This window comes from Epinephelus moara, chromosome 8, assembly GCF_006386435.1.
Source record: "Epinephelus moara isolate mb chromosome 8, YSFRI_EMoa_1.0, whole genome shotgun sequence".
Lineage (NCBI taxonomy): Eukaryota > Metazoa > Chordata > Actinopteri > Perciformes > Serranidae > Epinephelus > Epinephelus moara.
Window position 1 is genome coordinate 41,094,017 of NC_065513.1, and position 25,612 is coordinate 41,119,628.

The following is a 25,612-nucleotide window of genomic DNA, read 5'->3' on the forward strand; positions in this document are numbered from 1 at the left end:
ACAACAGAAAAATGCTTCAAAATGGCTAAAATGCGACCGATCGCTGTGGCTCCCCCTGTGGACCAATGTTGTTGTTTTCTAATTTTTGGTATGACTAAGTCATGGTATGGTATGCTGTACATAATCATGGAAACTGTCAGTCAGTCATTCTGTCTGTCCCACGTTTTTCAAACACTCTGTCTGAATACATTGCTCTTCTTAATGAGTTCAGTTGACTATTTAATCTGCAATATCCTATGACCTGTATCCCAAACACACACCACATGAAACTGTACGTGGGCAACTGTGCACTCAATGGGTATGGACTAGTTTAAGAACTTTAACTTTGCAGAGCTGGTGAGAAAAGCTAATGAATCTCTTCACGCACAATTCAACTCTGTTTTCTTTCAAAACTTTTCCTTGTTTGGATTTGGAATCCAGAGCTAGCTGAGCTAGGGAGACTTGAGACTACTGCAGCCATTGCTACTGAGATTTGGCAAAATGTAGAGCTGAAGATGACTGATGCATATTTTAGCTGCAGAAATGTAAAAGTTGGTGTATAGGCTACACATTTTTACAACTAGAGAATGTCAGAATCACTTTAGACCTACAGGACTGATTAATGAAAATGAATACGTTGAAAACATAACCATTATTAATTTCCATATGATTCTCTTTTTTTGGTCAAAGCCGAAGGGAGCCACCAGAGAGGGGCTAAAGAGATGCACGTGGCTCCAGGACCACAGGTTGCCAGCTTGAAAAGGTGTTTTCAGACGGATTTGAAAATGGGAAAGGAGTCAATTTTGCGAATGTCGTGGGGGAGAGAGTGCCAGAGACGGAAACAGAAGGTCTGAAGGATCTAGAACCCATGGGTGTCAAGCAGGCAGATGGTTATGTGAGCTGGATTGCAGAAGAGTACGAGAGGGTGTGTAGATATGAAGGAGTTCAGGCAGGTAGGAAGGGGCGTTGCTATGAAGGGCCTTAAAGGCGAGAAGCAGAATCTTGAGGTTGATGTGATAATTAACAGGAAGCCAGTGAAGCTGCTGGAGAACAGGAGTGATGTGATCTATGGAGGAGGGTCTGGTGATGATACGGGCAGCTGAATTCAATACTGTTAACAGCCACAAAAAGAGGTGGAGCAGCAGGTGCTCAGTCTGTAGGGAACTTGGATTGGGAACCAGAGGGTCACCAGTTCAAGTCCCTGTATGGACCAAAACACAGAGTGTGGACTGTGTGTGGACTGATAGCTGGAGAGGTGCCACTTCATCCCCAGCTACTCAGAGTGCCTGTCCATGTGCAGCCCCCTCGCTCTGACATCTCCTCGTTAATGCATGTGCAGTTAGTAAGCATTTATATGTCAGGTGTGTGTGTGTGTGTGTGTAATCTGTTAAATAGCAGAGTGGAAAAAATGATAAAACTCCACTACACCACCTTCCCCTTGTCTACTGTTCCTTTAACCCTTTGAAACCTGGGGCGACGTCACTTTTCTTGTGCTGCTTTCAGACGCCTTCTGCAAATATTTAAACCTTTGAACCCTGAGCAAATTGGTGCGATTTTTTTTTTCAAAAGCACTGGAAAAAAGGCAGTGAGCAAACTGGCAAGACATGTTCCACAAATTGCAAAAAAAATATGGATTTAGAAAATTATCTTTAAAAAATAGAGATAAAAGAAAAAAGCTAGGGAAAAACTGTATTTATGATTAATATTATTATTACATTTTAAAATCATGTTACAGAATTATTATAATTTTTAAGCACTCTTGTTTGTTTTAATCTCTGTCTTTTTTTTTTGGACTGATTTTGTTGTTTTTAATTTTCTCTTTTTATTAATTTCTTGATAATTTCTTGGGTCACGTTACTTTCGTTGCTTCTTGCCATCTTCACGTTTTTAAAAGAAATCAAGTCAGTTTGCTCAGGTTTCAAAGGGTAAATGAGACACAGCACATTTATTTAAGTTAATAAGTGAGTTCACAGGTGTCTTGTTATGTTACAGTTTGTCTAATCTTGATAACATGCTGTAGGAATCTTTATTGTTTCTGTGAAAATCAATAGAAAGTACCATGATAAAATAATTATTTGACTTCTATTAACTTGCTAGTCATTAGACTGCTGATTTATCTCAGGGGGAAATCTAAATTTTGAGAATAAAGACAGAACTGTTGAGTTATTATTTTGCCCCCAGATCCCCCAAATTTACTCCCACTTCTTTGCAACATTTCCAAAGTACACTTGTGTAACTGCTGCTTCAGGCAGGGTGTCTACAGATAAAGCTTTAAGACTTTTTAACACCACGTTATATAAAATTCAAAACCAAACCTGCAATGGAAATACACAATAAATATGTGTGTGAGACACACATGTGTAAGTACTCTTTCCAAGTTAACACAATGATGTCAGTTCAAGATGAAGAGTAAGGGAAAATGACAACAACTGGATGAGTTTGAGTTTAATGTCTTCAATGTAAAGAAAAATAAATCTCATCACTGTCCAGCAGTAAGTTACTGTAGGTGTGGCCTTGGGTAAATTCTTTCCTCCTTATTTTCTTTACAGGATGTGACGTATGATTTCTTGTCCACCTGTAGTTGTATTATAACTCAAGGTTTAGCTTGATGTCCGTGTAACTAACCACAGGTTCAAACTTCCTTGTTTGCGTGTACATGTAGGATCAGCTGCTCTGGTGAATGTGAAGTGAATGAACCCTTCAGCCTCACTAATGTCACCAGCTGCAGTCTGACAGCACTGTGCAAACTATGCTTTCAATCGACCTGAGTATGATCTCAAACTGTAAACTTGATATTCAGTGGATATAACAGAAAGCACTCACATTGCCCACATGACTCTGTTTTGTAAAAACCAGGAAATAAATGTCATTAAACATAAAACACCTGCTGTCATGTAGTAAGCCAGCAGCATAGATCCGCTGACACACTTCCCTGTGTGAAATACAGTGATGTCCGTTTTCATTCAGGAAGCTGATGATGAGTTTATGAGATGATTTATCATCTGCGCACAAACTCCCACTCTAAACCTTTAATATTCCGTCACTTCAGTGACACTCAGACACAAACTGAGCGCTGTGGAATAAAATAAAAGTTACAGAGAGTCAGAGAAACCAAAGACACACTCACCTGGATTTGTGCCCGAACCGGAAAAGCGTCCCACCACACCTTCTATCTGTGGAAACTGATCCACCTGAGGAGTCATCTGACCACGCCCACTCTGCGCAGGCAGGTGCCGCCTTCAGGGATGACTGGGGCATTTTTCAAATATCTATTTATATCATATATAAATGTCTGTGAACTTTTTGTTTCCGACTTCTTAACTGTTCCAGTCTTCTGTAGACTGTATCGGTTATTAGTGATGGTATGAGAGGTGACAGTTTATAGACAGTTTTAAAGTGTGAATACAGCTTTATCAGCGTGTTTCCCACCCTGTCAAGACTAAAATTGTCTGTCACTTTCTGAAAAAACGGTCCCGAATTCCAACTTTCTCTGTCCCTAAACATCACATCTCATTTTTTTGATTTGCCTCAGCAAAAGCCATAAATACTCACATTTGACATTTACATTACATAAACAAAATATTAAAATGTTTCAGCAAATTCTTTCAGAAAACAAAGAAATGGAAATGTCTATTTTAAAAGTCCAGTCTAGGATTTAAAGGTGTATAATCACCTGAAAATAAGAATTGCTGCATTTTCGTTACCTTAGAATGAGAAGTTTATATCTACACAGGGAGCAGGTCCTTGTCTACGGAGATCGCCATGTTTGTACAGTAGCCCTGAACAGACAAACCAAACACTGGCTCTGGAGAGGGCCACAAACATTTTCATGTTGGCCACCACAGTTAGCAGCCCATCTCCAATGAGAAAGTTGTTTGAAAGTTGTTTTTTTGTTGTTGTTTTTTTACATAAAAACTGCTTGATTTGAAGTTTTAATAACCCAGTCTGTTGGTTTTGAAGAGGAAGAGACCTCTGTGGATAATTCAGCTCCCAGTAAAAACCTCCTGAACAATGAACACTGAAGGAAGTTTCAGCTGGTTGCAATCTGCAATCCTCACCGCTAGCTGCCACTAAATCCCCCTAAACCTTACACACTGGACCTTTGAAATATTCGTATCAAACCATGCACAAAACAAAGAAATTGTGACGTTTTCCTCCCCTAGCATGTCCAAGTTGTACAATTGTTGCCGCCACTGTGGCAAAAACAACTGGATCACTTTCAGTTTTCCTCTGAGCTGAGCAACGACCAACAACACAGGAAACACTGCATTTTGTTTCCTACAGTTACTGTGGTTGTTCCACTGTGATACTCAGGTAACTGATGGCTACTGGGGAAACAAAAGTGCTATCCTCTCCTTGTGTAGGTTGCGCAATGGTTGACGCACTTCTTTTGTGCCATACACCAAGCCTTAATTTTGCCAGGGATCGTACCCAGTGGCAGACAGAGCTGCATATTGAAACAAGGCTTGCAGGGAACCTGAACATGGGCGGTGTCATTATTCTGTTGTCATTAAACTGTGCAATCAACATTTACTTCATAATAAATTAAAGCAAAAAACTTTTTCGCAGATGTCAGATTTTATTTTCTATTTCTATTTCCCCCCAAAATTAAGTGAGAAGAATCAACAATCATGAATAGACATTAAATATAAGACAACCATAAGTGAAGGCGGCATGGTGGTGCAGTGGTTAGCATTGTCGCCTCACAGCAAGAGGCTTCCTGATTCGACCCCAGGCTGGGGAGCCCTTCTGTGTGGAGTTTGCATGTTCTCCCCGTGTCAGTGTGGGTTTCCTCCAGGTGCTCCAGCTTCCTCCCACAGTCCAAAGACATGCAGGTTAACTGGTGACTCTAAATTGTCCGTAGGTGTGAATGTGAGTGTGAATGGTTGTCTGTCTCTATGTGTCAGCCCTGTGATAGTCTGGTGACCTGTCCAAAGTCAGCTGGGATAGGCTCCAGCCCCCCCGTGATGCCTAACAGGATAAGCAGTTACAGAAAATGAATGAATGAGTAAACAATCGTAAGTTTCAACATTTTTTTATTACTAAAAAAGGCACCAAATACAGGCATCATGTTGATAGCATCGTAGTTATTTTCCACAGAATGATAGCACCAAAAATATATTGTTATTTCCCATAATTTCCTGTTCCCGTGTTGTTTCGATAGGCACACAGTTGAAAGAAGACAGGAGGCGGGATCAGGGAGAGACGAATGGAGAGAAAGACAACATGTCGACATCTCACATGAGAAGACATGAGTTTTTTCTTTTTGCAGTGCTCTCCAACCAGTGTCATACACTTACAAACATTTCCTTTAACATCATGGGTACATCAGTAGCTGAGCGTAACATAAAGATAATACATGATAATACATAGATGAGAGAAAAAAAAAACATTTAAAAAATAAAGGAGGGATTTTGTGTCTTTGGGCGGAACGAAGGCAGGTAGACACACATCTCTTATAAAATACATCATTTTTAAAAAGTGATTATTTCCATTAGGACAGTAGTAAGGCTAAAGCACTCAGTCATGTGGACGGGATCGAAACCTCTGTTATCCAAAACGGCGGCGTCTGATTTGTTACAATCACATGGAAAGCTCCACTTTCTCACTCTTGGAAAAGAAAAAACACTTTGGATGATTTGTTTTGAAATTCATGAGAAAATACTGCATGGCACTTAATATTGGCAGCTATCAGAGTACAGTACAGACAACAAAAATAAGAATCTGTGTTGAAACAAGAAGAATTATCTGTCTGTTCAACTTGACAGTACAAATGTCTCTAAGTAAGGCTTGATACACACGGTTTTTAAAAAAAAATGCAAACAAAGTTCCTGCTCATGAGGGAAGGGTTAACAAAAGTTATGGCATAATTGCACTTGAACAGGTATCATTCATTTTTGTTATTATTTACACTCTGCACTCATTCGGCCTCAGGCGCTAGCAGCACACTCTTTGTGCTTAATACTTTCACAGCAGCCAGAAGCAGCCGATGTAGAAGTCGCTCCACGGGAAAAGTTTTGTTCTGTTAAATCAGAGCTTTTAGAGTTAATATATCTGATAACTGAAGGATAAATGCAGATACAGGAGGACTTGTACACCGACCGCCACTCCACAGTAGTGACATTTAGTAGCAGTGAAATGACTCGATACAGCAGAGAAGTGTTTTCGTAGAAACAATCACCAGTGTCTGAGCTACCGGTCACCATTTTGGTGCTAAAGAGGACGTAAATGTCAAGTAAAACAGTGATGAGATTAATGACGGTTTGGATGATCGGCTGCAGGTGTTTTGGCTGTTTGATGCAGCTGAGTGGTTTGTGGATTCCTGAGGTAGCCCAGTTGCAAAATGATTAAAACGCTGCGTAGCTGTCTGCACGTCACACTCTTCCCTTTTTCAAAGTGGTACAAAAATACATTAACAAACATCTCGTTCCTTAAGTACAAACTCTCTTTTAGAAAATACCTTTTCTTTTAAAATTTCACTTCCTCCTCTTCCTCTCCTCTCCTCTTCCTCGTCAGTGTTTCAGACCTCAGTGCCGTCGTTGAGGTTGTTGTGGAGTTTGACCTCCAGGTTGACCTGTTTGACCTTGGCCTTGCTGTTGGGCTCCTGGTTGCGGTTGAGGATGTTGATGTTTCTCACGGTGCAGTGTTTGGTGCTGAAGTTCTTCTCCACACATTTGTCCATGCACACCTCCACCTTGGTGTTGAGCGGATACTCTTCATACGATTTCTGAGCCTTCTTGCTCTTCTTCTTGGCCGACCGTCGGCAGCGGCGGAAGAGGAAGCAGGCGGCCAGTAGGACCAGGACCAGCAGGGTGACGGCGGCCACGCCCCCGCCCACTGAGCTGCCCACGTGAGCGTTGAAGGAGGCGGAGGGCCCGGCCTCCAGGCGGAGCGACTTCATGTTGGTGCCGTTCTTCACCTGGTCACCCTCGTTGTCGTAGATCAGGGACTCATCCAGCGTCAGACGCCCGCTGCGATCCACCAGGTCACGTTTAGGACGGCTCAGCTGATAGGTGACCGAGCGCTGGATCCTGGGGCTGGAGCGTGACTCTGGGCTGATCACATAAATCACCTGCAAGTACCATTGGTGCCCCGCCTCCACCTGTCGATCAACAGAGAGAGAAGGAGGGCGTTAGCTACTGAGAGAACCCTCTAATAACCTGTTTACATTTCTGGCATTGTGTACATTTGGTTTTGCACCTCACAATGACCTTCATTGTTGATACTTAGTTCAATTTGCACTCTACATATTAGGGGCCCCCTTACTACTCTGCAACTGCTGCACAGCAATTTCCCCCGGGATAAAGCTTAAGCTGATCTTGATGGATTGTTTTCACATTCATTTTCTCTTAAGAACATTCAGAAAATCACAGTATACACTGTAATTTCACATTCAATGACCTGTTAAATGATTTCAGGAAAATCGGCTATACGGTGCTTGTTAAGGTTGCTTAGCAACCTAAGACGCAACCTGCTGCTGTGCTCTTGAAAGCTGGCGTAAAAAAGGGGCATAAGACTAGAGCCTAGAGCCCGACCTCTCGTTTTCTGGGTGGTTAAAGACGAGGCATGTGCACGGCCCCTAATTTACAGGGCTGGTAGCTGTGGTTGTGGCTCAGGAGGTCGAGTGAGTCATCCACTAAATGGAACGTCAGTGGTTTGATCCCCAGCTCCTCCAATCTGCACGATGAAGTATCCTGGAGCAAGATACTGAACCCAAAGTTGCTCCCAATGAATGTTCCATCAGCGTGTGAGTTTGTATGGTGGCCTCGGCCACATGTCCCCATACTAAATGAAATGTCTTTTCTGTCTCTCTTAAGAAAATAATATGGTTGAAACTGATTCATATATACTTTGCCGAAGTTTAAACTCAATCAGACCTATATTGTTCTGGTCTGGCTGCCACCCATGACAAACCTGAAACTAGGTAACATTTCCAATGATGCCTCTGATTGTCGAAAATTCTCTTGCCGCGAGTAAGGAATAGAAATTAACCAAACAAGAACGGAAAATTTCTACTTTGTGAAACTGAAATGGTATGTAACATTCTGTGAAATTAAATTCAGGAAGAAAATGTTTAAAGCTACGTCCATTAAATCACTGGCCTGTTGAAGAATACAGAATATCTCCACACATTTCAACACAGCACTGTAACACATGACACAGCTGCAGTGCAGGCTGGTTCCACACACCTTGTAGAGAGCGTCGACCTTCATTGTAAAGCCGTCGACGCCCGGCATGGCGGTCATGGACTGCAGCTCGGGGATGTCTGAGGCAAAGTGAGCCTCGAAGGGAACGTCGTGGAAAAAGTTGTCACAAACGTCGGGCTGTTTACGATCCTGCAGAGCAAACACGAAGAGAAGATAATCAAAATCAAACTTAAGTTGCTATGTTACAAAGTTTTCTTTTCATTGCAAGTCAGGGTTATTCTATTTAATCTGTTGGAAGTGACACACCACTTTGAAATTCAACCAGTGGCTCTATGTAGTGAAACTGGAAAAGTATTACAGTGCACATCATGCTGCACATCATGACAACAACCAGGCAACAGAAACACAATTTACATGGTGAAGGACTTCAGTGATTTAAATAACCCACAGGCTTTGAATATCTTCATAAAAATCTGGTCAGACTGGTGCGGCAGGTAAAAAAAGGAAGCTCTTTGTGTGTGTGTGTTTGTCTGTATGGGGGGATGTTCACCTGCTGTGTACAGGCATGACATTACAGGAAGAGTGAGGTTATCTTAGGTCACCTGAAGCTAATAAATCAGAGGAGAATCTGAAATGCTCTTTTTTATCTTGAGGGTAATAGTTCTACAAAATGTAAATTAAGTTGATGGTTTTCAACAAAAATGTCTTATAATAATAATAATAATAATATAATAATAATGTCTGATTATAATCTTAACAGATATAAGACCTTTGAACAGAAATAATCAGCAACTGTTTAGAGACAGACACAAACTCTCTTGGTACACTTGGACATTCACTGTAAACCGATTGCTTCAAGCTGAATCAAATGTTTGGTTCTCTTTGAAAGAAAGAAATTTAAAAAAGCATAATATGCAGATAAAAAGTCATCCCTCATGGCCAGAATCTGAAGCTTCTCTCTTTAAAGTCTGAGTGTTCAGCATCCATTTTATGAAAACGTCGTGGTTGCATTTTCGTTCCAGCTGCAGCCTGGTGTTTTTTCCTGAGCAACAATTTCCCTGAAGGCCAGGGAGGGCCGTGGACTCTCCAACTGTGGACAGAGCCTGTCATTCAACTAAGAAAACACACCGGCTTTTATATGAGACAAGTCATTTGTTTCTAATTTCCCTATTTCGTAGTATATATTAGTATATTTAATCATATTTTTGTCTGTCTATTTTTAAAATTTCTCCCAGTAATCGTGTTATTTCAGTGTTTTTGCTGTTTTCTTGTAATAACTTGACATTTACTGTAAATGTTTCACATTAAAATGCCTCAAGCAAACAAATGCCTCCAATTTTATTGTGAAATGACAGCAGGAAGTGTCAGTTTTCAGTAAAAGTAGATATACGCATAGAAAAGGACAAGAAAGAACTGAACTGATTAGAAAGTCAGACTCTAAAAGTTATACTGATGGATTAATGCTTTGGAAATGTACATTAAGTTAATTTTATCATGAAAACCATTATGCAAGTAATTGTGTTTTATTCTCCTTTGTTCCTGGCCTTTATTTGTTTATCCAGACCTTCTCTGGTTGTTATGTAAAACCTGTTTATTATCTGAACACTGGAGTTCTCAGGCCAAGTGATAACACACTCTGAATCCTCAATATGTTGCTATTTAATATTTAATAATGATCTTGGTAATGATATTTACCCCCAGGCAGGCAGACATATCATGCATTTTGAATGACACTCTCTAAACATGCACCGCACACCAGAGTAAACACAAGAAACCATAAATATTTGTACCAGCAGTAAGAAGCGGTGTTTGAGGTTCTTGTTGGGCTGGATGCAGCCGTACTGCGGCCCCTCGTTGTACAGTGTCCCCGTGGGGTCAAAGAAGGGAACGTATCCGTCCCTACCGGTGCAGAGGTACACCTTCTCCAGCTGTAGTTTGTAGGCTGCGTTCAAGTTCTGCTCAGGGTTCCACAGCACCCTGCCGTACAGAGTTTGACCTGCAGGGGGCAGCAGAGGCACAGGTTTTCTTTTATTAGTACATGTGCATGAAAATGTGTGTTTGGGCTGCATTAAACCTCAAAGCGTCTTCATCTGTGACTTGAATTAAGTGAGTATTACAACATCATCTTGGTGTATTGGTTAGAGCCTCTTAGTTAGTCATAACATTAACTTCTTCACATCCACTTCTCACTGCAAATCTTTCATCAAATAATTCACCATGTCTGCCATCTCTAGTCAGAAAAATTAAAAATAGTCAGACAGAGCTTAATGCTCTTTAATTACATTTATAAAGGCTGTTTTTAGAAGGTTATACTCTAACCCCTCTGTCATACCCATGGAGAACGCTCCCTTGTAGTCCATCTCAGCCATAGAGACGTCAGCGGTGGCAGGGTCCATCATGAACACCTTCTCGTTGTTACACAGCTGGAACTCCGTGTTGAGGGAGTAAACCACAGGAACGGGCCGGTTGGTCTGCTGGAAGGCGATCGGCACCAGAAACCTGTCAGAGAACAACAACACAGTTCAGGATTCAAGTGACCTGCTGTGCTTTTATTGGTAGAAGAGAATATGTCACTTTTAAACACAGGATTCCAGCAGGGACGTACTTCTCTGGAGCGTGAGCCGTGCAGGACAGAGGTTTGTCCCCAGGGTCGATCCAGGGCTGAGTGGGCTGGACGGTGCAGGGGACCAAGAAGACGGTGTACTCTCCAGAATAGTCCTTCCTGTTGAGGAATACACACAGAAAGACAACACAAAAGATTACTACCAGGCACTGTGAGGTCCAATGAAGGAAATAAAGACCCTGAGACACCAAGCCAAGAATCGGCCATTGATCAATGTTGGGCCATCGGTCAGTGTCTGTCGCCCTAGTTGCTGCGGTGAGTCCTGCCTTGTTGGTCCATGTTGGCCCCTGTTGGCTTATTTTTTTTGCCGATTCAGCATGTTGACTTGGCAACAGTGACAGCCTAGCCCATTGGTGAATTAAATCACTCTGATTAGCAGTTCAGCTCAGTGCACCAGAAGAGAAACGGAAATGAGGAAAGTAAACAAAGAGCTAAAGTCAAGAGGGAGTGGGACCAAAACAAACTTGTTACATAAGGTAAGACTATTTTTCTTTACCCATCGAGCTCTTTAGCAGAAACGTTTTGTTTGTGTTACTGTTTACCAGCACACGGTAAATATGCTTTGTTCCGTCAGCACTGAATTGTGTTGTTAATGTGCTAACCGACTAACTAGCGTCAAGGCAGTCTCCTTGTTTCCCCTTTTGAATGACGATAACAAACTACCGCTGTCTGCTTGTGTGCAGCAGTGGGCCTTTGTCGCCACTAGTTCTCTGAAGTTAGTTTGGTGTGTCTGAGCCTTAAGGATTGATCTAAACAGATCAAAACCTTCTGGGTCTTTCAGAAGTTGAAATATCATCTCAGTATTTCCACAGAACCAATTTCTGTTGTTCCGTAAGGAGCCCTCTGAGACTCTCTGCAGCAGACATGAAATCAGCCTCAAACTTCTTCTACTTCTCCGTCTTCTCATGTAGTGTGAATTGTTTCTGGCTACTGTGACCCTTGGCTGGATGACACTGCATTTTTGAAAAACTTTAAGTAGATTCAACTAATATCTGTGTGGTGGTGACAGTCTGAAAGTTTTGCAAAATCCTGGAGCAACTTTGCAGTAAAACTTCCACTATCATTATCCCCCTCCAGCTGAACTGTAAAATATCAGTGCATCCTCTTTCACTCTCTCTGATTGTGGCTGTGTATGAACTGACTGACCTGCTGTAAGAGCTGGTGGCTCTCCACAGCTGGTACGGGGAGTCAAAGGTCTGAGCGCTCCACAGCAGCTGAATGTCGAACTCAATGCCTCCGAGGTGGTCGGGAGCCATCAGGTGGGACTTGTGGCCCGGCAGAGTGTGGTGTTCGAGGACAAACTGACCTGGAGGAAGAAATAATGGAAGAGAAATTAGACAGAGATATGAGATGTTATGCTCTGAAGTGGAGGATGACTGGCTGAAACTGCTCTTCATCTATTAGTCCAGAACAAGGACAATGAAGTATATTTGTGGTATTAATAAGACAAGAGACAAAAAATACAGCCAAGACAGACAGCAGCACAAACAGCACGTTGGTAGACATAAAACAAACATATAACAAATAACAGAATTAAAGTGGATGGTGGAGTCCACACCACAACTATATAACGGCAATGACAGTGATGAATGATATCCTTGGGATCACTTTAAGAGCGATTTGATGACTGTCTGAATTTACAGGCCGACACAGCTGGAGCGTGCAGCCCGTGCCTGTCACTTCTCTTTACAGAATGCCATTGTTAAGCAGTGTGGATGCTCACTTCGTTAAAGTTATTGTTCTTGGTGTGGACAGCCCTTCACATCTGAAATGAAAAATATGGTGGGTATTGTGAACTGACCTCTGAATTTGGCGTGGGTTTTGAACTCAATCACCAGTCGCCCGTCCTCTCTGATGTAGATCCTGATGATCTGCAGTCTGGCTGAGAGGACGCTGTCGGTCTGGATACCTGTACGCAGAAAACACCAGCCAATAACGTCAGAGGTCAGAGGTCAGAGGTCAAATTAAGATTAATGCAGAATTGCAACACTGATCAAATAAATTAAACAACGAAATTGGATACTAATAATTTCAAATAATGACTGATGCACCTCATTTGAAAAAGAAAACATGCCGACTATGAAAAGTTGTATATTTTCATTTTGTATCTACTGTCTTATATCCAATGTAAGAAGAGACACTACCCGAAGGAGCAAAACCATAGCGGGAGACTTATTTTCCAGTTTATATTTCAGTTCTTTGCTGTGTTTGATCCTGACCTGTCCTCCACAGCACGGTGTCGTAGAAGAAGGAGAACTCCATCTCTGTGTGATGCTCCAGAGAGGCCCAGCCTCTCGGTGCCGTCACATAGATGTAGGACACGTAGAGAGGAACCTGCACTGTCAGGAAGGACTGAGCCGAGTCCCGAACCTGGAAGAACAACAGCAGGCTTTAATGTTGGTTCTCCACCTGCGGGTGACAGATCAGGCTGGAAAGCTACTTGGTCAAAGTGTCTGTAACAAAGTTTAGAAGCTCTAATGAACCATTTTAGACATTTTTTAATTTGCAGTGACACAAACAATTTGTATCTGGTCCTCACACAAAGAACTGGCCCGTTACTGAACTGTTTACCTGGAAATCAGCTGTAACAGAGCCCCCGCAGACGTCAATGAGCTCCGTCATGTCATAGTAGGCGTCAAAGGTCCAGATGCAGCTCTTGAGATTGAGGTGCTTGTACAGCTGGATGCTCTTGGCCTCCCGGACGTTGGGGTTGAACTGGTAGGGGCGGTCGTAACCAGGTCCCAGAGAGATGCTGTCATAAGAAATGTCGTCCAGGAATCCTGTCTCTGTGGGAGAATGTTTGTATTACTAAAGAATCTTTGTGTCATGATCACGGACAATTATACTTTCTTATCTAAACAAAGATCTGGTAAAAGTTTAAGCACCATCCTAATACAGTGCACAAAGGTCTGTGTGTGTGTCTGTGTGACTGACCGGAGACACCCTGCAGGTCTTTGAGGGTAACAAGGTTGGAGCAGACGTGCTGCTGCCTGTAGATGGACTCTGACAGCAGGAAGTGCAGGTTGTGCAGCGGCATGGTGGACACCAGTGGCAGCATGCCGTCCTGATGGGGGATCTGCACTGAGATATGGATACTACACAGGGACAGATAAAGAGACATTAACAAACAATTCATTAAGTTTTAGTTGAGACTTTTATCCAAAAAGTGACCATCCACCTGTTCCTACTCACCGGTTGGGGTGCTCCTTGTGCTTGACATCCAGGTACTTGAGCGTGGCGATGAAGGACTGAGCCTGGAAGCCCCTGGCGGTTCCCGTGGTAACAGGCGTGTGGCAGATGGAGCTGTCTGTGCCGATGGTGACGATGTTGCTCCTCAGCGGTGTTCCAAGGTGACCCGCCTTATCTCTGGCCTGAGCAACGCAGCGAACGTGGAAGCGGCGGCTGAAATAAATACTGTCCAGGACCTGAGAGAGACAGCAGAGGGGACGAGACATGAGAGACATTGCATTGAAATTTTAAGGAGGTTTAATGTGTGTCACTAGATAAAAGTTATAACACCATCTCTAACACTAAACTATTCCATTTCAGATCGTACCATATGGTTGACGCTGGTGTACGGGGTTGTGTCTGTGACTGTCTCGAAGGGGGACCGGGCGCCGCTGGTGTCAGTGGGTGCCGCCACCTCCCAGGAGAAGTGAACTTGTGTCTGGTTGATGCTGGCCTCCTCGCAGCGCTCCTTCATCACCGAATACTTGGGGTAGTGAGGGTCACAGGGGGTGACGCACACCAGAGGGTAACCTGGAGAGGGCGTCTTCTTGCTGCCTTCTTTGGTCACCTCCTGGACGTGATCGTAGTCGGCGAGAGAGACCACCTGAGGAGGAAGCAGGATGGGAACTGATGAAGTTGATTTCTTTATTTCAACATGATACAGACACACAAACACTGCACGAGATGGGACCCCTGCTGAGGTACTAAAAGGCATTTGGGGTAAAATCATGCATCCCATAATAATATGCCACGTGAACATAGCTGTACACAATGGAAGTGGTTTTGATTAATTGCATAAGAAGTGTAAAATGCTGTGAACGAACGCCTGAAGGAAAATGCTGCCCATGTTTCCTGCTGGAGCTGCTGAATATGTAGGAGAGGAGAGCAGAGCTTTTCCCAGGAGTGGAGATGTTTCTGGTTTCTGGCGTCAATCTCTCTAAGTGCTACAAACATGCTGAACACTCAGATACAAGCCAACTTTCTCTGTCGAAAACAAACCAGTAAGCAAGTCACCAGAGTCCTTAACAGAGCTGCTTCAAACACATCCTGTACCAGTTTGTCCCACTGCTCCTGCTGCACGTCTTAACGCTGCTCTGTGTTTGTTTGTTATCATCAGATAATGCAGACCGGATGAATTAGTTATGGCACTATAACATGTTTAGCATTTCTTACAATAGGCGTGGCGGGGAGGATGAGGCTGCCTGAGGCCTCCTGGTCCAGAATGGTCACCGTTGCCATGGTGATCTCCCCGAGTACCGCCTCCACAGGGTCATCAGGGCCGAGGACCAATGAGAAGGACTCGTGCCACTCCCTGTCCTCATTGGATAGAATCTCCACCTTGAACAGGATGTGGTCCAACCCTACAGAGGGAGGCAAAGAGAGGAGTTCAAGTCTGACCTGAGATTTAAAATATTTAAAAAAGAGAATCTCTTTTGAAAGTTTTAACTTTGTTTGTATTAGTCAGATATGAATTTTCAGCACTGACCAGGGGTGAATTTAAGCACTCGGCTCTTGGGGTTGTAGTCGACTCCAGACTGGGCCGATCCATCCCGGGTGCTGCAGCGGATCTTGGAGGTTCGGTCCAGATCCCCTCGACGGATCACCTTGATGTTGAGCACCTCGATGCCATCGGGACCAGGAGGCTCTCTGACCTGATAGGACGCCTGCTCAAACTCGATGGTGGGAGCTGCAGCAGCAGAGGAGGATGAAAGGTCACAGTGGCGGTTACTTGTATATCACTGACTGTGTGATATGCATGTTAAACAATACACTCACTGGCAAATTCACAAAGAATGGATTTTGGCCACTGAAATGTGCATCACTTGCAACTGCTATTAGCCTCATCTCAAGGTCCAATTCACAAATGATATTGCATATTGCATATTACAGCACAAACATGCCCATGAAGTTTTGCAGATGAGTGCAATGTGCTCTTTTGTTGGTAATTGGAATTATTATTGGCAAAATATAAATGGCAGAACAACGACAGAAACTTTCAGAGCGTGGGCTTCAGATCCAGAGGCATTCCTCCAAACTTCAGAGAAGGATTTTAAATGTGTATTAATTTCATATCCCAGTCTGTCAGTGCGATTCAGTTACCACCTCTCTGAACATGCTAAGTGTGTGGCTATTAGCGCTCATCTGTGAATTGGACTGTTCTTGCAATGAGACTCATTTTCGTAGAGAGGCGCCACCTTTGCTCCAAATGTATGCATATTATCATATTTAAATACGTGCAAATAGCACAGGAGCACCGAGACACTATTTGCCTGGCACTGCAGTTAGAGGTTCATTTCATTCTTTGCAAGTGCTTTGACAATTCTTTCTTTTTGTCTTATGTGTGCAGGTTTTTTCTCTGTGTAGGCTGCACGATCCTTTTATGAATTTGCCCCTCAATTGCCATTTTATTAGATACACCTAGATATAACTACTGCAGTCCAGACAAATGTCCTGCAATAAATCATTCTTCATGAAGGTTTAGTTTTTGTTGAAACTGTTGTAAGGACGGAGCTGTATGATCATTTTTGGAGGCCGTAGTTTGCTGTGTTGCTGAATTGTATCGTGTTATGCTGAGTGTTGTTTCTAATATCTCCACTCCATCTCTATCAATGGGAATAGCCTTTTAGGGAGGCTGGCTACTGGATTAAACTGAATTTGTTTCAGCTTGGTGTACCTACAGTATACAAGATGCTGTATGTAGGAAACCCTAGGAGGTATACAGAGATGTTGAATATGTGTCAAACTGATGGGTTAACATGGGGAAGTTTGCTACCTAACAAATGTGAAAGATAAATGTGTACATGTACAAGGATTAAAAAATATATATTATTTTAAATGGAAAAAAACATTACAAATAACATGTCAAACTAAATTTCAAAGTTGAGTTTATAGTATTTTTAAATAAATGTGGTTGGGGGGAGCCTGCAAGAACGATATCTGCTTGATACATTTGTAGAAAGATGTATTGATCGCAGCAGAACTAATATGTGAGCTGAACACAAACTGTGGAAATCTGATATCATTTCAAAAGTTGAAGAACATGCAAACAACACTCTGACTTCTTGATAAATACACTCAAACCACGATGTATGACTTTCATGAGCTGGCTGGTGGAAGAGGACAAATTAAATGTTCTCTCTGGAACAAAAACTGAGGTGCCACAGAAGTTTAACAATCAGTGATGAGTGAGACTACATCTATAAACCAGTAAACTATCTTCTGTATGAGGCGTCTGCTTACCATCTTCATCATTGGTGATGGTGATGGTGACAATGTCGCTGGCGCCCACCATGGCACCACTCCAGTGGTCACCCAGCGGTGTCCCAAGATGCACCTGGAACTCCTCCTCAGGCTCAAAAACAGAGTCATCATTGATGTGAACGGTGCAGTTTTTTACCTGGAAAACAAAAACACAAAAAAATATATTAATGGGCAGATTCACTGACAAAAAAAGATAAAATCACACTTAATCTACTTTAGATAAACACATTGGACTAAACTCTACCTTCTCTCCTTTGAGGAAAGTGATTCGAGACTCGTCAGCGTTCCTCCTCTCCTCAAAGTCATCCATCACCATGGCTGACATGGTGCGAGTGAAACACCGCACCGATGACTTGAAGGACAGGTCACCCGTACGGATGATGGGGATGTGAAGAACGCTGTCTTTCTCCTTCACAGTGTAGGCGCTCTTCTCAAACTGCATGCTGGGAACTAAGAGAAGTGTTGATAGCAGTGAGAAAGCTGATGATGTCTGCGAGGTATGTGAGAGGCCTTAAATAAAAAAATGAAATGCATATTTGATTTTAAGTGACATTGCTGTGTGTACGTACTGTCCTGGAAGGTGTCAGTGATGACGACGTTAGCTTCATAGGGCTCCTGGAGGACAGCACCCTGAGGAGAACTGAGGAACACCACAAATGACTCAGATCCTTCGATGGATGGATTCTGGATGTCGTCCATGATGGTCAAACTGCAGGTCTGTAAAAAACAGGAGGCCAGAGTGTTAGCAAGGTTTCTGCAGGTGTCCTGGGCCAGATCTGTTGGTTTAACAGCCCCTTTTACACAGCCTGTTCAAGGCGGGTATGTTGCACCATTATTCTGCCTTGCCGTTCTGTATAAAAGGTACAATCGCAAAACGGAGGTACAGGGTTGCCCAATCGATGTCTGTGTGAAAGGGACAGCTGGCAGGATGGGACCATGTGTGCGATCCACTGCCGGGAGATTTAAAAAGCAGCTAGCAGCAGTTAGCGGCTAACTCAAAGAAGAAGAGCAGCAACTAACAATGTCCAAAAATTGGGAAAACATGAGATCCAGGAGCTTCTTACCCTCCAAGCAGAGGACAAAATCAGCCACCATATAACAGGGACAGTGAGTGATTGTTATTGTCATGTTATGGCGTTGATATTATTTAAAAAGCGCTTCCAACATGTACGTTATATGTCATACTATAGGCCGATGCTGTTGTGTTAAACGTCACGCCTGTCATGGCTCTTTTTCTCCCGGGGCGCTGGCATGCTGTCTAAAAATCACACACACTGAGGCAGCATGATGCCTGCGTTGTTTGGGCAAAGGCAGCTGAAGGTTTTTCGTAGCGGCCCTATCGTGTGATCTCTGTGTAAAAGGGCTAAAGATACACAGGAAAGACACCTTGTCTTCAAAATGTTACTTTCTCCACCCTGGTAGCTCCACCAATGATGAGTGCATATCATAAAATGTGTCATAAGGGTTAAAGCCTCCTAGAATGGAGGCTTCTAGGAGATGTTCTTCTTGAGCTGAACATTTATCCATGTAAAGATGTTTATCTTTAAGACTATTAGTGAAGATGCTTCTTTATACCCATTCAAATCCAGCTGCCTTTAATTTAGCACTTTGAGGTCAGTCAAGTTTATTTATGAAGCACATTTCATACACAGAGGCAGCTCAAGGTGCTTTACATAATGAGGTTTAGAAAAGACATAGGTGTGAGAAATAAAAGTGTGGGAAGGAGTAAAAAAATTAAAAGAGGAGATATTAAAAGACACAGATAAAAGGCAAAAACATGAATGTAAAGTCTTTGGCTTGTAGCAGTTCAAGTTGGTGCAAACTTTCAGGTATCTTTGCTGTAGGTGAGAAGTCTCTGTCCTTACCTCCTCAGTTCTTCCAGGTTTGAACTCCACCTTCTTGGAGCTGGGGATGTAGTCCACCCCCGGGCTGGCAGAGGGGGGGTCTGAAGGTCGGGTGGCGCACCACACAGAGGTCAAAGAGGACAAGTCACTGCCGTGGCGCAACACCGGGATTTCAATTGTGCCTGGAGTGTGGAGATGAGAACGTAACACAGGTGTAAATAAAATGGAAATGATCACGAGTCTGCATCTTCAAACTACAGATGATAACAAAGGAGCACCCAGTCTAAAACATTAAGTGACCATCAACAGCCCTGGTTTGAGAAGTCTTCTTTAATTGAAGACATTAATATAAATCTTCAAGTTAAAATGATTGCAAAAAGTGTGTGTGGCAACACTGACCTAGTGTAAAAGCAGTAGCCTGCTGTGCTAATTAATAAAAGAGGTAACTCAGTCCTGTGTTTCCTGCTTCAGAACATGTTCTCTGCTCCAAAATAAATTAATAGACTAAAATACCACACGCTGCAATTTACAGACCAACTTGGGGAAGAAAAAAGAAGATAATCTTGTTTCTACAAATGAGATGAGTAAGTGTTCAGGGAGTGTGTTGACATTCTGTTTCATGTGTAGTAAGAGGGTCGGGGAAGACGAAATTAATGCTAAACCCTTGGATCTTGGATGGAGCCATTAAGAAACTTTCCTTTCCAAAGACAATTTGTAGACTTACTCTTCTTTGGACTTCCCTAATTTCCCCAGGGAGATCATTACATGTTCACATTTCTCTTAGAAAATACAGTCATGCTGTGACATCTGAAAAAATAATTCCTCTTGAGGATAGAAAAAAAACGTCAGAAGTAATTCTGTGAAAATGCAGAAAGAAAAGAGACTCATGCAACCACTCTGTGAACAGAAGCAGCTCATACCAGCATCTTCACTGAAAGTAAAGGTGGCATTTCCGAGAGTAACAGTCGATGCATCGTTCGGTCCATCGATGACGACCTTGGCCGTCATCACGTCCCCCATGCGGGCGTTGTCCGAGGCGTCTGACAGCACCAGCTCGAACTCCTCAGACAGCTCGTACTCGCTGTCGTCGATGAGCTTGACGTCACACGTGGACATGCTGACCCCGGGGCCGAAGATGACGCGGTTGTCGTTGGTCATGCCGCGGCTCTTGTAGTCAGAGCCCGACTCCAGAGCGTGGAGGCTGCTGCCCTGAGCCGTCTTGGCGATGGTGTAGCAGAGAGCAGACACAGTGCTGGAGGTGTCACCTGAGTGGAAATAGGGCAAGAGAGGAGGGTCACAGCTGGTCATATGTTGACGACTATTTCTCTTCTGCACTTTGAATTGCTTTGAAATATGTTCCATGCTTATACTGAAAGATGAAGGTAGCTTATTGAGTTTGACTGAGGGGTTTTATTCACTGCACTCTGCAAAACTGTAGACATGTTTGCTTGGATTTAAGTGGCACCAGAAAAGTTTGGTTATATATTTTTTTTTTGCCTTATCTTTAACACGCTTACTTGACATTTTCCAGGTAACACCCCCGAAAACAAGCTGGAACCAGATAAAATCTTTTTGGTTGATAAGTGGTTTTAAAACTAGAACAACCTTGTCAATTAATTTTCTGTTTATTGACTAATCAGTTTATATGATAAAAAGTGGAGTCTTTAACAGCAGAATCAACTGTATTACCATTTAGCATCTGACACTGAAAGTCGACCCGCCTCACACTCTGCTGGTTGCACATTCATTATGTTGCTGTTTAACTTGCTGCAGTTTTCTGTCATGGACCTCTTTACGACACTCGTGGAGGTGGCTGAGCCAGCAACTAGAAGCTAATGGTGCTAGCAGTGTAAACAGCACTAACAGCGGCAACAGTGCTGACAGAGCTAACGGTATTAACCTGGGGGAACTGGAGGGTTGGTGCTGCTTTTCTGTGACGCTACCTCCCCGATATCAGTGCTAACTACCATATGAGCTCAGTGCAAAGAAACAACAAATTGGTTAGCCAGTGGGAGACACATATAGGGGCTTGTATGCCGGATCGTCTACTTCTCTAAAGAACACGGTAGATTTCAACACACACAGGAAGTGTGACTTCGTTCTTTGCTCAGGATGCCATTACAGCTTATCTAGCTAAAGGCTAGACACATATACAGACACGCATGAAGCCTACCATGCGTTAATTTTGACCGTATTTGTAAAGGGCCACTATATCTAAACATAGCACAGTCATATGCTGTTATATTAATGCTTGCAATGTCATATACAGAACCTTTAACCTATTAACACTTAGTGTGAGAATATAATGGCCTTAAAATATGTCTTGCAACAAGCATAGAATACATGGAATATATAAAATATGTCAAATAAGTGAGGAAAAAACAGAATGGGAAGTCCATTTTGTGTAAATAAAAGGTGGAAATGAAATGGTTAATAGTTAATAGCTGTTTGTACAGTGTTCACCTTTTCGCTCGATGGGTGCGTGGATGAAGCCGGAGCTCTCGTTGACGTGGTATGTCTTCTTATCAAACTGCAGAGTCGGTTCGTCCTCGGTGTCGTTGATGTTGACGATGGCGCGCGTGTTTCCACCCAGCAGCGCATACACAGGCATGCTCAGCTCCACATGGAAACTTTCTGTTCCCTCAAACACCTTGTCATCGTTAATGACTATGGTGCACACCTTGGTGTCCTCGCGCTCATCAAACTGTACCTGTGAATTAACGGGACAGTTGTGGTGTCACTCATTTCGGCATATGACTAGTAATAATATTAGACACCAACTTTAAAAACTCTGCTTATTATTCTTGGAGAGTTTGTTCTCAAGACAAATGATTGGACCCGGAAAATTCCATTCGCCTTGAAGTCTGGAAAATAGTCTTTAAAAATGTAATTACCAAATCACTGATACTTAACTTATTTTTCTGACAGTTAGTGAATTTAAACCAAGAAAAGCTCAAAAACATCATGTCAAAGCCAGAGGCAGAAGAAGGAAAAGGCTTTTTTTTTTTTTAAATTTCCTGAACATAAATGAAAATAAAATGACAACATTATGACACTGGTTACCTGTCCAGCATATTCCACATAGTCCTGCTGGCCTGGACGGGATCCTGCGCTGCTGGTGGGGCTGGCACTGCCCTGTTCAGTGCGGCAGAGCACGATGGCGTACTGGTTGAGGTTACCTGTCCGCTTCACCGTCACTGCCACCGTGCCAGCCTTCTCACTCACATTGTAGCTGTGGAAGCATCACAGGAAGTGACACGTTATTAAAAAAACAAAAGCAAGGATGCTGGCCAGTTTTGTACTGGTGTGACTTTTGGAAAATGTTGGAGTCTCATTCATCCAGGTCATGGTAATCTTAAGTGCTATATCGTAGGCAACTGGACTGGAGAGTCGGCTTTAAACCGTGTGTGTGTGAACCCTTACAGAGTCGTTACAGAGTCACATGTGGTTCACACCCACACACCAATCTCTTAGAACTGAAGAAGCCTCTTGGATGAGAAGTGAAATGTCTTCAAGAAAGTCAAGCAAGTCCAGTTGCCTATGATATAGCACTTAAGACTTTTGGAAAACAAAGCAATGAGTTTGGTGACGGTTTAGGTACGGACCTTTTGTGCTCAAAGCTGATGAGTGACCACTGGATGTGGAAGACGTTGTCGCTGACCACATTTGGTTTGCTGTCTTTGACCAGGAACTTGAAGTTGTCCATGGTTTCCTGAACATTCTCCTGATGCAGCACGTAGCGGATCAGACCCAGGTTGATATCACCTACAGGAAGAAGAAGAAGAAGAAGAAGAAGAAGAAGATATACTTTATTAATCCCAGAGGGGAAGCTCAGTTTCACTCAATTTTCGTCACTCTGTTGTCATATACACACAGGCCTGAAATACACACATGCACAAACAGGACCTATACATGCATTAAATGGAGAGATGTCAGAGTGAGGGGGCTGCCCATGATGAGGCACTTCAGTGCCTCGCTCAAGGGCGCCTCGGCAGCGCCCGGGAGGCGAACTGGTGCCTCTCTAGCCACCATTCCGCAATCCATGCTTGGTCTGGATGGGAACTTAAACCGGCAAGCATCCGGTTCCTAAGCCCAGTCCCTATGGGCTGAGCTACTGAACTACTACCAACACCCTATTGTTGATTATCAGGTCATTGCAGAACGAGATAAGCTATATTTCCGATATCAAAATAATGTTTTAAACAATGCAGCACGTTTGAGCCACGTTTTAAAAAAGGTCCTATCAAACAGTTGGCACTGATCGTTACTCAGCATGTGACTCAGACCTGACCTGTGAGGATGACCAAACAGAGTCTGTCTCTGCAGGGTTTGGATCCTGATAATAAAAATCTTTGTAAAGGATCTATTTCCTATGACATTATGATTCCATATCATTCGCAGCCTCTGGCCTTTTTCCATTACGTGAGAGAAATGGAAAAAAGACCTGAAAATGAAAATGAAAGCCATCATTGGCTCTCAATTTCTGCTCATTTATACCTTCCAGAGGAGGTCGGAGGAAAGGAATCAATTTGTAATTGAGGGCTGAAAGCTAAAAAAAAAAAAAACGGGTGATGAGAGTCCCCGTGCTCGAAAGAGGTTCAAATGACCTTCAGGAAGATCAGAGTAAACACTCACATTGCTGAAGAGGAAACAGCACTAAATGGGACCACACTGGCTAAAAAATATACACTCTAACAAGAACGTCTCAAAACATTCTCAGACTGAGCGCAGAATAAGAACATGGCAGAATATGAGAGTAAATGTTGACAGTCTGTACGAGTAAATCTCACTTTATTCATATTTCCTCTCTCTCAGGGTAAGGATTTATTTCACTTATTGAATATTTGTTATCGTGAAGGAAATGATGTTTACAAGCTCCAAATGGAGAATGCAACACATCAAAGTGACTGTTTGCGAGCTGCACTGCAGCCTAGAGGATCAACATTTCACAAAAAGCACGTTGACATTGATCCCTGGCTGCAGCCTAGAGGTGAAGATAAGCAGGCTCGTGATGAGAACACTGCTGATTCAAACTGCTAATTGGCTGGGAAAAACGTGGGCAAGGTGAAACTGGGAGAGAGAAAAAAACACTCCCACGGCTGCTGAGGTGCCTTTGAACAAAACTTTAAGTGAAGAAGAGACAGGGAGTGGACAAGTAGGAATGTGGGGGTCAAGTTTCTGTCTTGTCCTTTCGCTCTTGACCTCTAAACCCTCCTCCCTCTCACTGTGAGGACATGTACAATGTAGGACTCCCAGATAAACTCTTCACTGCGTTAAGTGACTGTTTAGCCCTCATCTACTTTTAATTTGGTATCAGGTGTTACAGCTCAGGAAAAAGGATGTGATTTAACACCAACTTGGATAAGGGGTGAAAAAATGAGTGAATAAAGTACAATTCGGACAGATTAGGATGTGGACTAATGTCAGTTTACTACAGGATGTCTGTAATATAAATGTCCGATTCGCACGGGACAAGAAATCTCCATAATTCTACCAGAGATGGGAGTGGTAACGCGGTTTGCGCCCTGGCGCTACCTCCCTGTCNCTCAGGAAAAAGGATGTGATTCAACACCAACTTGGATAAGGGGTGAAAAAATGAGTGAATAAAGTACAATTCGGACGGATTAGGATGTGGACTAATGTCAGTTTACCACAGGATGTCTGTAATATAAATGTCCGATTCGCACGGGACAAGAAATCTCCATAATTCTACCAGAGATGGGAGTGGTAACGCGGTTTGCGCCCTGGCGCTACCTCCCTGTCGGCATGTGCGTGCTACGTTGCTTCCTGTAAGCATCAGCTGAAGGATAATAATTAATGATTATCCCAATATGAAACATTGCCCATGATCAGGATTGTGTGTACACAACGATTAGCAATATGGATTTATATTAGGCCTACATTACACAACCAGAAGTCTCGTGGCTCTGAAAAGTGCTTTCTTCTCAACCTTTTGACTGGTCTCCCACGTAGGGCTATGTGATCATTAGAAGAATGTCCACTATCACGACTGCCGACAACACCCAATGCTTCTTCAAGCGCCTCCATCATCGGAAAAATGCGAAAAACTAGTTGTAAACAGGACGTGACGAAATATTTACATACATTTTTACAGAGGATCACCTTCGCACGGGATTAATACTACCTGAGGTATTTTCTCCGGACTGTTTCACAGAAGGTAAAAGTCGCCATAATTTTTACTGACATTATCCGTAATGATTACAGACATGGCGCATTCAGGTGGGACTAAAATCCCTGGTAATAATGACTTTACCCCACGTCTAATCCTGTCCAAATAGGGCAAAATAACCTCTTACAATGATAACTTCTTCCTGACTTTTACTTTACTTCACAGTTTTTTAATTTATTGTGTTTTTCTTTTAAAATACTTTATACTTTTCCCTCTGCAGACCTTCAAAATCTCTCAAGAGAAATAATGTTATGGTTCGTGTCCACGCTTCTTACTCATTGCCTATCTAAGCAGCCGTGTAATGCATTCTGGTAGTGCCACGTTGCGTTTTGGGAGACAA

General features: G+C 42.9%; 2 protein-coding genes across 2 annotated transcripts in view; both read right to left on the minus strand.

The window, feature by feature from the left end:
• Window positions 1–3,178, minus strand: part of LOC126394905 (annexin A3-like) — a 4,989-nt gene extending 1,811 nt beyond the window's left edge. The window contains exon 1 of the mRNA XM_050052049.1: window positions 3,107–3,178. The gene's annotated coding sequence lies outside the window, so the exon portion shown is untranslated. The remainder of the gene's footprint in view (window positions 1–3,106) is intronic.
• Window positions 3,179–5,006: 1,828 nt separating this feature from the next.
• fras1 (Fraser extracellular matrix complex subunit 1) overlaps window positions 5,007–25,612 on the minus strand; it is a 399,990-nt gene continuing 379,384 nt past the window's right edge. Inside the window, exons 52-73 of the mRNA XM_050050884.1 lie at window positions 22,688–22,847; window positions 22,146–22,314; window positions 21,546–21,792; window positions 20,003–20,347; window positions 19,104–19,264; window positions 17,808–17,955; window positions 17,483–17,688; window positions 17,218–17,374; window positions 15,464–15,664; window positions 15,151–15,338; window positions 14,306–14,581; window positions 13,942–14,174; window positions 13,684–13,844; window positions 13,321–13,535; window positions 12,969–13,119; window positions 12,551–12,658; window positions 11,896–12,055; window positions 10,732–10,848; window positions 10,459–10,625; window positions 9,917–10,122; window positions 8,169–8,315; window positions 5,007–7,081 (exon numbers count right to left, since the gene is read on the minus strand). Of these exons, the coding sequence (XP_049906841.1) occupies window positions 6,500–7,081; window positions 8,169–8,315; window positions 9,917–10,122; window positions 10,459–10,625; window positions 10,732–10,848; window positions 11,896–12,055; window positions 12,551–12,658; window positions 12,969–13,119; window positions 13,321–13,535; window positions 13,684–13,844; window positions 13,942–14,174; window positions 14,306–14,581; window positions 15,151–15,338; window positions 15,464–15,664; window positions 17,218–17,374; window positions 17,483–17,688; window positions 17,808–17,955; window positions 19,104–19,264; window positions 20,003–20,347; window positions 21,546–21,792; window positions 22,146–22,314; window positions 22,688–22,847 (4,505 nt within the window). The 3' untranslated portion in view covers window positions 5,007–6,499. The remainder of the gene's footprint in view (window positions 7,082–8,168; window positions 8,316–9,916; window positions 10,123–10,458; window positions 10,626–10,731; window positions 10,849–11,895; window positions 12,056–12,550; window positions 12,659–12,968; window positions 13,120–13,320; window positions 13,536–13,683; window positions 13,845–13,941; window positions 14,175–14,305; window positions 14,582–15,150; window positions 15,339–15,463; window positions 15,665–17,217; window positions 17,375–17,482; window positions 17,689–17,807; window positions 17,956–19,103; window positions 19,265–20,002; window positions 20,348–21,545; window positions 21,793–22,145; window positions 22,315–22,687; window positions 22,848–25,612) is intronic.